Source organism: Aquila chrysaetos, chromosome Z (assembly GCF_900496995.4).
Source record: "Aquila chrysaetos chrysaetos chromosome Z, bAquChr1.4, whole genome shotgun sequence".
In the NCBI taxonomy this organism is placed as follows: Eukaryota; Metazoa; Chordata; class Aves; order Accipitriformes; family Accipitridae; genus Aquila; species Aquila chrysaetos.
In genome coordinates, this window is record NC_044030.1 from 66630697 (window position 1) to 66646647 (window position 15951).

General features: G+C 36.9%; 1 protein-coding gene across 8 annotated transcripts in view; it reads left to right on the top strand.

Moving 5' to 3' along the window:
• Window positions 1-15951, top strand: part of PDE4D (phosphodiesterase 4D) — a 659227-nt gene that overhangs the window by 633624 nt on the left and 9652 nt on the right. For 7 of the 8 annotated variants that reach the window (XM_030004269.2, XM_030004267.2, XM_030004270.2 and 4 more), the window contains 5 exons: window positions 8134-8227; window positions 11768-11940; window positions 12927-13025; window positions 13115-13279; window positions 15035-15134. In XM_030004269.2, the coding sequence (XP_029860129.1) occupies window positions 8134-8227; window positions 11768-11940; window positions 12927-13025; window positions 13115-13279; window positions 15035-15134 (631 nt within the window). Of the gene's footprint in view, window positions 1-318; window positions 919-8133; window positions 8228-11767; window positions 11941-12926; window positions 13026-13114; window positions 13280-15034; window positions 15135-15951 lie in introns of those variants that run through there. The other variant, XM_030004274.2, reaches the window with a different exon arrangement.

The following is a 15951-nucleotide window of genomic DNA, read 5'->3' on the forward strand; positions in this document are numbered from 1 at the left end:
TGGCATAAAAGCCAAAAAACATTTTCATTGTTACAGTACATCACAGACTGCTCAAGAAACCTGATAGCTCTATTTCTGTTGCTTTTTCTTCCCTAAAAACTCAAAATATACTTCCCTTCCATATGAAAAATTAAAGCTGCTAGGCAATCCACATGAATATACACAGTACTAATTTTAACTGTTTGAATGGCTTGTCCATTGAAGAGAGCTGGTAAATGCTGCTGAAATGAGGAGACCTTAACACAATTATTTTAGAATGACACATGAATGCTGCAGCCAGGGATGCCATTATTAAATGGCATTTGCCGTTAAAAAAAAAAAAAAAAAAGAAATACCCCATGCCCAGGAGAATCCCCAGCGCTGGCCAATGGGAAATTACCGTACATCATGTCACCAGCCCTTCGGATTTATATCTTTTAGGATGACATACTATTGGCTGCTAGTTAGGCTCTATGGGAGGGATTACTGGCACCGTTTGTGGCTTCCCCTTCAGGTCCTTATTTGGTAGCTGTTGATAGAGCAAGTCTCTCCAGCAGCTGAGCATCTTGACATACATTATTCATTAAGTCCTGGTGTTCAGGAAATATGCATATCCCTGGCTCTTCAGATGTTTCTTCAGCTCGTACAAGATGTCTCTTCAACATTGCCTCTGAAATGCTTGGATTTTTACAAATGGCATTTATACAGTCAGAAGACCACGCGGTTGGATTTCATTTCAGTATGCCTCCTGTGCACACAGTTGCTGAGAACCTGAAGATCAGCAAAAATAATTAGGAGAGAAAAGGAATCTTTCTTCTTTGAAGTCTTTTGCAGTATCAGATAGCAAAGAACTGATTAGGTTAGATTGGTAGTATAGTAAAAAAATCAAAAATGCCTGAGGCAAACTATTTACTCTCAGTTTCTTGGGGCTACATAAAGGTAGGATTTTGTTTTACCTTTTAAGAACCTTGATTTGCGGTGCATGATTGCATGATCAGTGGATAGCATGAGTATTTGTGTGACTATGAGTAATACAAATACAAAGTAAAAAATTAGAAAAGCACGCCTTTGTTCAGCAATGAGAATGAACTGCGCAGTACAGTCTTTCTTAGAAACTGTGCTGGGACTTCTAAAATAGTGTTGCTTCAGTGGATAATCAGAACAAGTCTAAAGCCAAAAAAAATTCAGAAGAGTTTTGTGTCCTTTTAGAAAAAGAGTGCTACAAAACTGTATTTCTAGACATTAAAAGATTTCAGAAAGAACCCCTCAAAACTGAGATACCATGCAATAAGAAGAGAGCATGAGTAAAGAGGCTGAGGATAATGGGTGAATATGTCTCATACTGGTTTTAATAGCTGAAGAAATGTGAAATTATCAACAGTATGTTCCAGCAGCATTTTTTGGTAGCCTCTGTGTGTGTGTGTGTGTGTGTGTGAGACAGCTTATTGATTAAAACACTGGAAACTGTCATCTTCTAATATTGATCTACATTATTATGTAGAACAGCTTTGAACTAGCTTGAAGCTGCAGTACTGCTAGAAAATGGAATTAAATAAGCTTTTATCTCTTCATGGAAAAGTTTTGCACCAAGGAATTAAATCAATGTGCCTGTCAACATACAGAACTGAAATTCACTTAATACAAAACCACGTTTGGGCTTTGTTTTAGCCCTGCTTATGTGTTTGTGCTTAAAAAAAATGATGTTGCCTTTATAATTATCAAGTGTGTAAAAAAGGAAAAAGAAACATCATGCTATGCTTGACATACAATAACTGTTCCAAAACATTCTGTTTTAAAGCAAATTCTGATTACTCCTGAACTAAATAATGCAAGTGGTGAATTAAATGACTAAAAATAATACAAGCATTATATTCAGACGTGGCTGAATCTCTGATGCTTGCTTGTATTAGTACCTACTTTTATCACAGATTTTTTTTTTTAAATAGAAACGTAAAACCCTCATTAGGTCATTGTGTCCGATTAGGTCATTGTGACCATTTTCTGCTAATGCAGAATTGTTACAATATATTCTCAAGTATTTTGATCAGTCATCTGTGAAGAAATTGGATCCCATGAAGCTAGCTAGGTGGATTCCTTTCTCGTTTACCAAAAAATAAGATGAATTCCATTCAGCTAAAAGTGAGGTATTTATTGTAATTTACCAGGAAGTATTTCCTGCATTTCCAGGCAGCTGCTGTCATGTTCCTACTTGCTAAATTAGAAAAACTCAATTGCCAATACTCAAAAAATGTTCACTTTTAACATTTAGCCTTTAAATTTGATATATTTTGTGCTAATTGAAGTTCAGCAGAGAGCATGGTAGCTGTAATTGATGACACATAGAAAAAAAAAGTCCTCTGTATAGACAGTGTCCTATACTATCTGTAGACAATGATTTTAGTTAAGAAGCTAAATAGTACTTTAACACAATTTCAGTACAGTGCTTTTTGAGTTCACAGTATACACATTATGGGAAAAACGTGAAGAGGCAAAGATCTGCTTTTTATGGCATTCAAACCAATGATTTAGAGTATTTATGAAATTCTAAGTAAGAATGAAACATCTTAGTCTCAAGACATCATTAGGTATGTTTCTCTCACTTACTATACATATATTTCTGTAATTACTGTGTGCTTCAGGCTGTACTTTATTGTCTTCTGTTAATGATATTTCAGAGAATGGTTGTCATGTGGAGTATTTACCCCTGGCTTTCATTGAGTATCATTCCGTGAAACAATGAGCACCACTATGACAATGCCAGGCTTAAAGATATGTGCCTCACTATAGGTTATGTATAAAAACCAGTGCGTGATCTCAATACTAATTAAACACATGGGCTTCCAACCCAAATCTTAATAACTAAAGAATGCTGTTTATGTGTTAAGAATGCTGGATAGTCTTGCATTGATAAGCAATATAAACAGAAGCCTTACATTAAATCATAAGGCTGGCCTATTTTAAGTTCCTCCTCTTTGTTTTTGTAGAATACAAGACTTTTCAAATCCAGTAAAATAACGTAGTTTATTCTTCTGAGTTACAGACATCTTTTTTTAAAATAGCATCAATATTTCAGAAACAAAATATAGTAATGTAAGTTTAATGTTCCAAGTATTGAGTGAATGTTCCATGGATGTATTCTACTCATGTAAGCTTTTAGAAATGTTACCTAGAAAAGAGGCAGCCAGAATGAATGAAACTGGGATCTGTTGCCACGTGGGTTTGGGAGCCAGTGCATTGAAAGGTTCCAGGTGCTCTTGAGAATTTTGGTTCCAGCCTCCACTGGGCCTGAACCTTGATTAACACTCAAACTGAAGGACAGGCAGGATGGGGCCATTTGGTCCATTCCTACCTTTAGCCCCAGCTTCACCTTCTGTGCTGGTGCCAGAGGTTGCAGTGGAGGCAGCCTCTTTACAGTCCTTGGGATGCAGCACATCCCCTGTTCAGGAACAGATAGCCTGGGTGGAAAAGGCCCGACCAGGACAGGGCATCTACACCAGGGGTGGTTCTGCATGCTTCCCCTCCCATCACAACTAACCGCAGGCTGCATGTTAAGCTTTCTCTTACTGAGTCAAGAATTTTATGCAAAAAATGTTAAATGTTCTAAAGTGCAATCAATAAACCCCATATATATTAAGCACACAGGTCAAACTTTTTCATGGCCATGAATTGATTCTAGTTGGATCTTCACTATGTCTTTGGAGTTGAAATTGAAGTTTCTTCCTTGCAGAGATGCAAACTCTTCCCAAAATTGTATTAGGGCTCTGGTTGCCATCTGAGAACATGGTTACTGCAAAAGTTTGTCTACATTTTTCTATGTACCTTTGCTGACATCAGAAAAGTATCCTATTTTTTCCCAAAAAATTCTGTGTATATTTATCCTAGATTGACAGCAGTAATATATATGCAGAGATATGCACACATTGGGCTTTAGCTCAGAAGGACCTAAACTACCAACCTCAATCCCTCATTTGTAACCTGTTCTTTGGACGTGACCACTATTTAGGAAACTGTTCTTGTCTCATTGACGTATGCACTTCTATTCTCATGTATTGCAGTTCCCTGTCAGACTTCCTAGGTTTTTAAAGGGAGGTAAAAGTACACCTGTACTTTTGTCACTGGGAGATTTTTAATGTTACTTGAACATTGTGCCTGTGTTTGTGTTGTGGGCTCCCCCCCACACTGAGAGTAAAATCATTAAAATCAATAGAAACAAATGAAATTTAAAAATTCTGCTTAAGGAAATATTTTTAGGAATTTTCTTCAGACAATACTTTACTGCTCTGCTGCTCTGAGATCAGTATTCAGCAGTGAAGAACTGTGTAATTGGCTTAATGGATGTTTTATAGCCTATTTCCAGGGGGAATTTCCTAGACTATAGTCAAGGGCTGTTATATTCCAAAGGAATATATATGTGTCATTTTTCCAGTATAACAGTGTCTAGTCTTAATGTAGGAAAATTTTTCTTTCTGAGGAATAATACAATATATGTGTAGATCAGCCAAAAAAACTCTGCTTCCTCCCCATGCTGAGCTGACAATATCATCATAAAAGTCTATGGTGTAAGTGTTTATTAGTAACAAGAGTTTTGATGCATTATGATTGATTTTCCACTGGGAAAGTATATGGCATTCGGATTTGTAAAATTCGGATTTAAAATATTATCTTTAACATTTACTATTAGCGACAAAGTGGTTTCATGTCTTGTTTGGCTTGTTTTGAATAAAGTGGTAAATGTTATTTCTGAGAGGACAAATGATGGGAGTATGGACAGTCTAGCCAAGTTTCAAGCACTTCAGAGGCATCTGCTGGATGACTGAAACAGTGTTGACTCAACAGATGTAACAGAAACTTCTGATTTGCAGTAAGATCTTGTGGGAGCCATATGAGAGTTAGGCAGAGTTTCATTATAAAGTAATTGTGCAGGGATGTATATGTGGAAAGTTAACGCCCTTTGAAACAGCGACTACATATGGGTGCACTTGGGCCAAAATGAAATCTTTGAGAAATAGGTGAAATCAGGAGAAAGTAGGGGCTTTGGGTTTGGTTTGGGTTTTTTTTTCTTAGAAAAAAGGTATTTTTTTTTTTTCCCCAAAGGACAAGTTTTTAAACATCACAGGATTAAGTAACATACAGATACACTGAAACAGGGTGTAATCAACAAAAATGTCTGAACATCTTGATCACTATTCATCTCTCTTGGATGGGGGGGGTGTTCTCAAAGAGCATTATTGTTCTGCATCAGAAACTGCTGTCTGCATATGGTCTTCAACTTCATCTGTTTCCATGTGGATGATGGTCGTAAAGCTTTGTCATATAATTAGAAAATCAAAACAGTTCTCTAAACTCCTGCTTAGTCCAGATGTTTTCAAAATAAATGTCAATTAAAGTCTTGTTGCTGTGGCGTCAGCAACATGTGAAAGAGTATGAGGAAATCATGCTGCTACAGTTCTTCAAAGACAAAGGCTTCTCTCATTGAATTTGCTGTCAGCAGGAGGGCATTGCAGAAGCTGGGGGACTTGTTTTACTATACACCCATGTTCAGCAGCAACAGAAACTGTTCTGCAGGTTTCATGCTGATGGTTTAGCTTTTATGTTGTGCTGACTTATGGGGTGATGGGAGGTGGGAAGACAAGGCTTTACATCAGACTAATGGGGAATATAGCATTAGAAAAGATTGCCATGCACCTTCCGTTTGTTGTGGACATCCATACAATAAATATTTAGTTGGAAATTCTTAAAGAATATATACTCCCTAAGTTCCACAATGTGATTCCCAATATGCAATAACAAACGTTCTCCCTGCTTACTCCCTGCAATTAAATTTATGATTTGGAAAAAAAAAAAAAGTCCTTCCTATTTGTTGTGTCAGGTAGCTGCAGAAAAAGCATAGTGCAAACAAACACTAATTCGTTCTCCTTTCAAAGCTGGGAAACTTTCAAGGAGAGTTCCTGAAGAGTACATACCAGTGGTGACTAGATGGTCTTTATCTAAAATGTGGAATGTGAACCAGTAGCGTTGCTCTGCAGCAAAAATGGCATCGCAAAGTTGGGCATCATCTGAATTGGTTTACTAGGAAACAACCAGACAGACAAGGCCCTATTTAGTTGGAATCCGGTGAACCAGCTGGATTAAATTAAGGAAGAGAGAATATTGGGTATACTGATGACATACCTAGAAGTTAATGCAATTTTGTCAACTTCTGACATTTTATTAAGATTCCTGGACACGATATTTAATTCAAACCTGCAGTTTCTGGATACCATCTGGAGACAAGCCATTCCATGAGATCTTCAGGTTTTATGTTAAATAATTCACTTTCTCACCTTTGTGGGTACAGAAGAAAAAGCATGCAAGTGTGAGTAAGTGTGACTTAAGTGTGTGTTAAAATAAAGGCAGGCTTTTAAAAATACTCTTTAGGATTTTTGGACCAGTCACTTTACTGCTTGGCAAGCTTGACTTGTTTTATTAACATTTGACATTGGCAACAAACTTCAGACCTCACTGTAGAGATTGATACTGGTTTCATGCAGAATGTATAGCCCTGTAGTTCATAGTATGTGTAGCTGTATTTGCAGTATGGTTCTAATTCTCAGAAATGTGTTGAGCACTTGCTAGGACACGGCTCTATCTGAGATCAAAGCTGAGCCTTTGGCTTGTGACTAAAGTAGGATTCAGTCTTTGTAGCTCAGGAACTTTCTGAGCTGATGGCATGTCAAGATGGCAGGAAAATGCAGTGGCTAATGGTTAGAGTGTTATATTAAAGGTAATTTTTATTTGGCGCCCTGTGAGCAGTATGGTAATTGGTGACTTACAAAGACATTGCGAAGAAGATAGCACCTTTCGCTATGCAGGGCCTCTTTGAAGAAAGGGCTTTGATGATTCCAGTGGGATGGAAAGGAGGTGGTTAATGTTTAGTCTAGTGCTTTATCTCATACAGAATAATAAATTAACAGTTTTCAACATAGAGGAATGTTTACAGGGATATATACTAAGGATAGCTATTGCTTGATGTTCACCCAGTTGTGACTATTTATTACAAGGTGAATGATGATTCTGAAAATGGCACAAATCATTTTGCTTTGTTAAGAGAAAAGATGAACTGAGAAATCTAACAACAAAATTAAAGGATGGCACAATGGGAGGTAAAATTCAGTAGTGATGGATGCTAATTTACATTGGCAAGAGTTGTTTGAATCGCTGATAAATATTGCTGAGTTCTATTTGTTGAGAACATCAAGGCAGAGCTATAGTCAATGAAAATGCATGTAAGATAGCTAGAGCTGTATTATGCAATAAACCTGTCAAACATAATGCCACAAGTTACCATTTAACCCTAGAGTCTAAAAGGATTCAAGAAAGGCTCAATAATGAGTATCTAATCAATTACACATTTTGTGGAATGTTAATATTCACTTCTATCCTACAGAGTGCCTAGAGTGAATTGCTAACTTAGAGGGAAAAGGAAGGTGTTTCCACAGATGGGTATTTTCTGTTCTGATGTTTCATACAGATACTGACAATTTTCTGAGATTGTGGAATGGCCAAGTCATTGGGCTGATCCAGTATAACAATTTTAAGTCAGAGAAAACAAAACTTAGCTTTATTCATATTGCTGTGTAGGAAATCAGTAAGATATTTTGATTGTTTTGAGCAGTGCTGTCAAATATATTTTAGTAGATTAATGATGAGAGGTAAGGTAAACTTGCAATATTACAAAATGAATTGAAAAAAATGTACAAAGAGATTAATTCAGAAATATGATAAGAAAACCCTAGTAGAGAAGGGGTCCCATGTAAATACATTTGTATTTTCTCTCCAAAGTAAAATTGAAAAATTGAAAAGAGTAATACTAACTATTTGTGTGTATACATTTGTTTTATAGTTTTCAGTTACTAGTAGGACCCTGTGCCTTAGTGATTGAATCACTGTGGAGTGTATTTTAGGAGGTTAAGAATTGTGTTGTCCAACCCACGAATAAGTTAGTAGGGTAGGTTGATGTTACATGTGATTTTTGCTTTCTTAGTTATCTTAGTTTAGTTTATATTCTTAATGTCATGTCCTTTCCCAATTCTAAAGTGACTGCATTTTCTCATCCTAACTAAAATACATCTTGATTGCTAACTTTACGCTTCTTTGTTTTGTTTTGTTTTCCAGTTTAAAAGAATGCTCAACCGGGAGCTAACCCACCTATCTGAAATGAGCAGGTCAGGCAATCAGGTCTCAGAATATATATCAAACACATTCTTAGGTAAGACTTATGATGGGAGTTAACCTTTCTGCCTTGCATTTTTTATCTCTCTCTGGTCTGTGATAGAGCTTAAAAGCAAGTAGCTTTCCATATTAATTTCTGTTTTCAGAAACTACATTTAGTATCTCATGGTTCAGTGTTTGAACAGAGAGATCATGTTAGATCCATTTTCTCAGAGCTCAGTTTGTTTGTGTATGTGGTTTCCCTGTGTATGTAATTAGAGATAACTGTTCGTATACATATTTTCACGTAACATTACCACTACTATATTGCTACATTATTAAGAAATTAATACATAATTAATTATTTCTATGTTAAAAAGAATTTTTCCACTCTGTTTCCCTTCTGAAAGTTACCACAAAGAGTTTTCAGTGTGCTGGAAGCACACATAACTTCCTGAACTCTTGTAGCAGTTCTGATGGTTTGGTATTCCCTGCCTGCACATGAGTGGGTGGATGGATATGACTAAGTCAGCATCTGAACAGACTGCTGCCAGGAGAATTTGGAAGAGCCGCCTCAACAGCTTGGCATGGTGGGATGTGAGCATTAAAAAAAGCTCAACACAATATTACAAAGAGTCTGGTTCCTCCTCTGTGGCTTTGCAGAAGGAAGTATATATTTTTTTTGCTAAAACTGGTGAAAATGAATAAAACTTGAAGATAAAGACAATATACCAATGTCAAACATATTTTGAGCAAAACACCATTGGTTCCTAAAGACTGTGCTTTTAAGGGGAGGCACAGCTGAGTACATCTAAATTAGGATAACAAGTACTTTAAAAAGCACCAGTCATACATGTTAAGATACATCTTGTTTTATTTATGTGAGATACCATAGCTGGTGCTTTTTGTGTTTTTTGGAAGAAGCGGGGTTCTTAAAGTACATTTTATCCTGCCTGTCACCATATCCTAAATGGATCGATTAATGTGTCTGTTTAGTTTACCCATGATTGCAGTAGTGTGCCTGAGCACTGCGGCACAGCAGGGTTTCAGACAATAAGAAGAAAGGGATGAGCTTCTGTCATGGAGAAGCAATATTGCGCAGCTTCAGGAGCCCTGAAAGTCACAGTGTACAGTTGCCTGAGAAGATGACCCACTTAGGCTGAAAAGACTGAGATACCAGTTTCTGCTTGCGTTTACTTGAAAACTTAAGGCTCATTTTGACAGGGTAAGGAAATGGATCTGTCAGTCTTTCACATGAGACGTCAGTCTTGAGCAGAAAGAGGGCTGGAAAGGCAATCGCTTAGTTACTGAGCCATGGGTACTGTTTTGTGGCTGTATGAAAAACTAGGATACTTAAAATTGTAGGTGCAAGAGGAATACAACACCTCATCTACAGAATTATTGCTTAAATAGAGTATTTTCAAAATACTCAGTCTAAGTATGTAGGTTCTGAGCAACAATGTGAAGAGGGAAAACGTTCTCTCCATAGAAAATGTCAATGAGTCTAGTTAGTTAATTTTTTTAATACATAATGTATCTCCTGAACATCTAGAGACTTTCTCACATTTCAAAGTTAGGAACATGTCATGAGAAAACAAGTTTTTCTGTTCTTCTTATTCTTAAAAAAAAAAATAAAATTGTTTTCCCAAGTAGGGCTGTATGACATGTATGAAGTTATTCATAATGACAACAAATATATTCCTTGTGTAAGAATAAGGCTCCTACATTGAGTATAATAATATGCAAGGTTTTTGTTTTTCAGTGTCATTAACCTGTTTTCCTATGAACAGAAAATCTAAGAGAACCTGCCAATGAGCATAGCATAACCAGGGTCAAAATGGCAAGCTGTCTTTTCTGGATATTCAGATGGGCGCAGGATCCTTTGCCCTGTGTGCTCGTAGTTAAAACAGCAGAGGCAGTCCCATGGAATTCCTCTGGAGATCTAAAGTCGTTCAGACAGACATTTCCTTTCACTTGAGTTAATCTGACAGCTTGGCTTACGAACCTCCCTTTGATGGGTCTAAACTTTGTACATATGACTGAAACCATAAATATCAAAGCAGGAACACGAGTCACTGCTCCTCATCTGTTGTCGGTTTGCACCAGTCAAGAACTGCAGTGCTTTGCCTCCCCCTTTTCTTGATTGTCCCTGTGAGGAGAGTGGTGAAGTATGGTGGGGGCAATTGGGGAACTCGGTGCTGCAGGCTAAAGCTTGATGACATTTCCACAGTCTCTTCTTCGCTGTGATTTGTTTGGAATTTGAGGCGTCCAGTAAATGTGGCTGCTAAAGGGTAATTAAAAAAATGGGAAAAAGAAAGGCAGTGAAGGAGCAAACACAGTAACAATCTGGTAATTGTGGACTTGCTATCCTTGTCTGGTTTCAGTGTCTGTATTGAAAATGGCTATTGCAGGAAGGAAAAAATAGACATGTTTTAAAGAGCTCAAATTTTCTTTCTTTTTTTTTTTTTTAATTTCTTTTGTTCTAAGGTGTTTTTTAAATCATAGTTTTTGCTAGGCTCCTATGTTAGAAACATCTGTTCTGGATTTTCCTGGTTTTGCTGGCATATTTCTTGAGGACTAGAAAAGGTGCAGGTACTTTTTGGCAAAAAAGAGGTAATTTGGAGGGAGTCGTTAAAACTCTATGTTGAAATACAGTATGAATAAAAAGAAAAAAAATTAATGCAAATTCTTAGCAGTTTTGGCAGGAGAGTCCTTTGTTGCACTAACTTGGGTTTCTTTGGGAACCACAGATGTCAGCAATGCCCCACACCCCCATACTGTTTCTGCAGCAGTCAGCTGGCAATTCCCTAAATATACTTTACTCTCAGTTTAATCCTTGTCTAAAGTTTTGCTGGCACATACACTGATGAGGTATATGAAGTGATGCCGATGATACTGCTATGGAGGCAAAAGCCCATAGCAAAATGTTGGGTTTTAGCAAAACAGCCCTTTTGTCAGTATTACTTATTCTGGTTGGGAGGTGCAGAAATGCACTGCATTGCTGGGGTGAACTGCCTCTACATCCAAAGCACTTGCAGATAGAGCTGGCAAAAGGCTTTCTGAGTTGTACAGTGTCTTAACACAAACAGGAGCAGTCCCCAAGTATTAGGTCCTTCAAGTCCTGAAAATGTTTTGTAAAGGTTTACATGAGATACTGTTTTGATTGTTTTTGAAATGCCATTTCAGAGAGTGTTTTTCCTGGAAAAGAAGAAATTTTAAATTTTCTTGCAAAATGGAAGTTTAGATCTCTGTTCAGTTGTAACAGCGTTTTTATAATGAAAAGATTGCCCCTTTCTACAGCACTGGGGCTGCAGGAGAAGTGGAAAATAGACAGTCACAAGTCACTTATAAAGCCAGTTCAGAAATAATGAGGCAATTTGTAAAATAGAGATCTCCTTATACTGAGTTACAGGTCTGTGTTTATCTTTTCCTGTTTTTATTGCTCTTGATACAAAGTATCTGTTGCAAAGTCTCCAAACATAAAAATAAAAAAAGTTTTTTAAGAATTACAATATCCATAAGATGCAACTCAACAGCGAATTTTGTAATTTTTGTAATACCTTTAAAAATTATTCTCTGTTTCTTCATTCTTTTGAAGACAAACAACATGAAGTTGAAATCCCTTCTCCAACGCAGAAAGAGAAAGAGAAAAAGAAGAGGCCAATGTCCCAGATCAGTGGAGTCAAAAAACTGATGCACAGCTCCAGCCTAACTAATTCCAGTATTCCCAGATTTGGAGTTAAAACAGACCAAGAAGATGTTCTTGCCAAGGTAGAGAATATATAAATACTTGAATTTAAACCACCGAATTAAAATAGAGGACTTGTCAGTATTATTCCATCATCTGCTTATAACCACTGATTTCAAGCTGTAGCACTAAAGGCTGGTCTTGCTTAAAATAATATAAGTTTGGTGAAGTGGAATAATAACAAGTAAAATCAGAATCGGGCCATAAGGGTTAACTTCTGCGTGAACAGGATTTCATCTGGAGATGGAATGTAAATTACCATTTGTGTATGCATTAATAAAGCTGCTTATTCATAAATAATACCTGAAGAATGAAGAGTAAACATACCATATACTGTCACAGGAATGAAAATACATAGCAGCCCTGTGTTTTTTTAAAAGGTACAACTGGTATATAGCATTAGAGTATCCTTGCAGGTCCTGTCTTTAGCTTTATCATTTTATGTACATAATTTGTGTTTCTGTTTTTAGTGTCATTTCCTATGATTTTTGCACCAGCAGCTAACTAGTTGGCAATAATCTCAAACTGGTGTAAAGTGATTATTCATTTAATTTTAGAGTTTTGCATTTTGAAATATGCCTATCCTTATGTTTTCAGGAATCTCCCCCATTATTTGAAAAGTGTTTCTGAGAACCAGGGAGACAGCAGCAGAACTGCATCATCTCTGGAGGTTTCCTCCTTGCCAAGCTCTGCTGTCACTGGGCAGTGAGATAGCAAAGTGTGTCAGTTCAGCTCATTCAAGATACTGTAGCATTTTTCCCTCTGGAGCAATCCCTTTACAAGGCACTCTTTCTTGCTTAGTGAATTAAAATCTGAAAAGTTGGTAGCTGCAAATTCAAATATTGCAAGATTAGTAGCCACAGCTTCCCCCTTCCAGAGTTTAGCATATAACTTTCATAGCGGTAAGGTTTGAATCTTCACAGGGCTGCTGTGTGTAGCTGTTTCAGTCAGAAATCACTGGAATTTATGTGTTAGGTTTCAACATGTTTGTTGCTTGGTTCTGCTCTAGGAACTAGAAGATGTGAACAAATGGGGCCTTCAGGTTTTCAGAGTAGCAGAGTTATCTGGAAACAGACCTCTGACAGTCATCATGCACACCATTTTTCAGGCAAGTAGCAGCAGCCATGCTGCTTTTTGCTTATTTTAGGGATTCTTCTGTGCTTTGTAATCTTAATTGTTTCTCTTTCCCTCTTCTAGGAACGGGACTTGTTAAAAACATTTAAGATTCCAGTTGATACTTTAATAACTTACTTGATGACCCTAGAAGACCATTACCATGCAGATGTGGCATATCACAATAACATACATGCTGCAGATGTTGTTCAGTCAACTCATGTCCTGCTATCAACCCCAGCATTAGAGGTAAACTATGCTGAGGTGGGAAAGAGGCAGGCATGAGAGAAAGGGACATACTAAGACTCTTCTAAATTAAATACTAAATACCTTAGTTTCTGCAATGTTTTTAAAACAAATCTTAACATTTCATTCATTTCATGAATTCTGCTCTTTTAAAGATATTTTGTGAGGATCAAAGCTTATTTACATGTAAATATTGTGCAGAAATTGTCACATGGTCTTTTAAATCATGCAGATTTGTCCTGTCATAACCTTTTTCATCATAACACAACGCATAACTTGTTTCCACCATCTCATTATTAATACTACATTCTGCTCTGTCGTTATTTCCCATGTGGCTTTCTCACTGACCACTATTAGTGGAATAGCTTAGGAAAGATAGTGATAAAATGGGATTCCCTCAGTAGGGCCTTTTGGTTTTTATTTTTTTATCTTGTCCATATTTATTCTGGTCCTGAAAGGCTACTTTTGTGTTTGTTTCTCAGGCAGAGTGGAATATGTGCTAAATTTTTCTTGGACTATTTTTTTTTTTTTTTCCATAAATATTTCAAAATTGTCTGGAAAAGGATAACATTTCATATGTTCTTTTCTGAGGAATTCTCCTGTCGGAAAGTGAGTCAATCTTTGAAGTAAAAAGAAGCGGAGGAAAGATGGAGATTACTTTCCCTTTATTAAGCACAATTCGAGTCTTAGTATAGCAAAAATTGATACATCCCAGTAAATTGTTGGAAATAGGCAGATAAAGCAAGCACTTGAAATTTTAGTAGTTCAGAAGGATTTGCCCTCATTTTCAAGGAGGGCTGCTTTTTGCCTCTTTTTCATAATGACCAATCTTTCATGTTACTGAATGCTTCTGCTTTACTTTCTTCTTGAAAAGAGCATTATAAGTGGACCTTAAGACTGTTGGCAGGTCTCGATCCTCCAAGACTCAGGAATTCTCTTGGGAAAGATTTTATCTCAAGAAGAAAAATCAGATCATGTTCTTAAATCACCACTGGCTTCACCAAACAGCTGAAGTGGTCATCAGTAGCATTTTTGGTTTTTTTTCCCAGATGAACTGTTTTTCATGGCCTTGTTCTTAGCAGAGCTTTAGCCAGTAAAGTAGCAATGTCTGCCCAGTGCCACTGCTGACCTACGCACTTCTGAGCTGTTCTTGATCAATTACGAAAGCAATTATATAATGTGGATGCTTGTGACAACAGGGGACTGGGCTCAGTGACATGCCAGGTCCATTGCAGTCCTCTCTTCCTATCTTCCTAATAATCTCATACAGAAGAAAAGTCAGTAAATGTTAAGTAAGATGGCTTGTAGTCTGTCACCATTTTCTTTAGCATCATTTAGGAGATGTGCATCTTTCAAGTATAGGACAATACGTAGGAATCAGGCTGAAATTTTTAACTTCCATTTGTGCTATAAGTCAGAAACCTGTACTTAATGATCTAATCTGTATTTAATGATCTAATAGAAGTGGATTTATTTACAGACTGAAGCTGAAAAAACTTCAGTTATGGAAAGTAGTGAAGCTGTCAGTGTGAAGTAAGGATCATTTTACGTTGGCAAAACTTGAAATATTTATGAAATTCTACATAATTGACAATTATACAAAAGGTTGTGATAGTCTGTATGTAAAATCTGTTGAGATCTGTGATATATTTCAAATATATTTTGCTGGTTCAGATCTAGATTCGAAGTAGAGTCCTTTTTATTGAAAATACTTTTTCATTGTTTAGTGATTGTCATTTCTGTTTCATGATTTTGTAGGCAGTGTTCACTGATTTGGAGATTCTTGCTGCAATTTTTGCCAGTGCAATACATGATGTAGATCATCCTGGGGTTTCAAACCAGTTTCTTATCAACACAAGTAAGTTTGATATTCAGTGGTTTTCTCAAAAATTTGCTGCAAGATCTGCACATAGCACCTGAAAAATACACAGTTCATTCCTTGTTTGCTTCTGTCTGTAACTTTTCTCAGTAAATAGATAGGTGTTTGTATTTTAACCTGGTTATTATTTTGCATTTCTTGTAACTTTAGAAATAATTTTCATAGTACCCCCTAGCAAGAATTACTAAGACATGAACTACAAACCTGGCACTGTTTCAGTGTATTGGATATGGCCCCTTCTGGAAGTCAGTTGGTTTACATTAAATAAATAAAGTTGTAGGAGAAAAAGGAAGGATGATTAAATAAAAAAAAAGGAAGACAGCAATTTATGTGTTTGTATTGGAAACGTATGATGTGACCAAGGATAACCATACATTTTTAAGAAATTCAGAAAGCAAGTTTCTTTTTAGCAAGAAGACTGGCAGGCCCATCTTTGTCTCTCCCTGGCTGCTGTACTTGGTTTCTGATCTCTGCACACTCACGCCTTGTGGACTGAATTTTCTTAGCCTGTCCCTGCAGGGGACATTTTTGGGGTTTTTTGGGTTTTGGTTGGTTGTTTTTTTTTTGTGAGTCTCTTGCTGGCACTCCATGTGTGGAGGAAAAAAACCCTAATGAAATGAGACCCTAATGTCATCTCCAAATTTGAAACCTAGTGTACTTGTTCTGCATTCCTCAAGGCTGTTCTCTGCAGCATTGCATGAACCTCTCCCCCCCTCTTTATTCTTCTACTTGAAGAAAAACAATGTTAGCTTTGTTGGACCTGATCATGACACGTTTACTGAATGGCTCGTTGCCC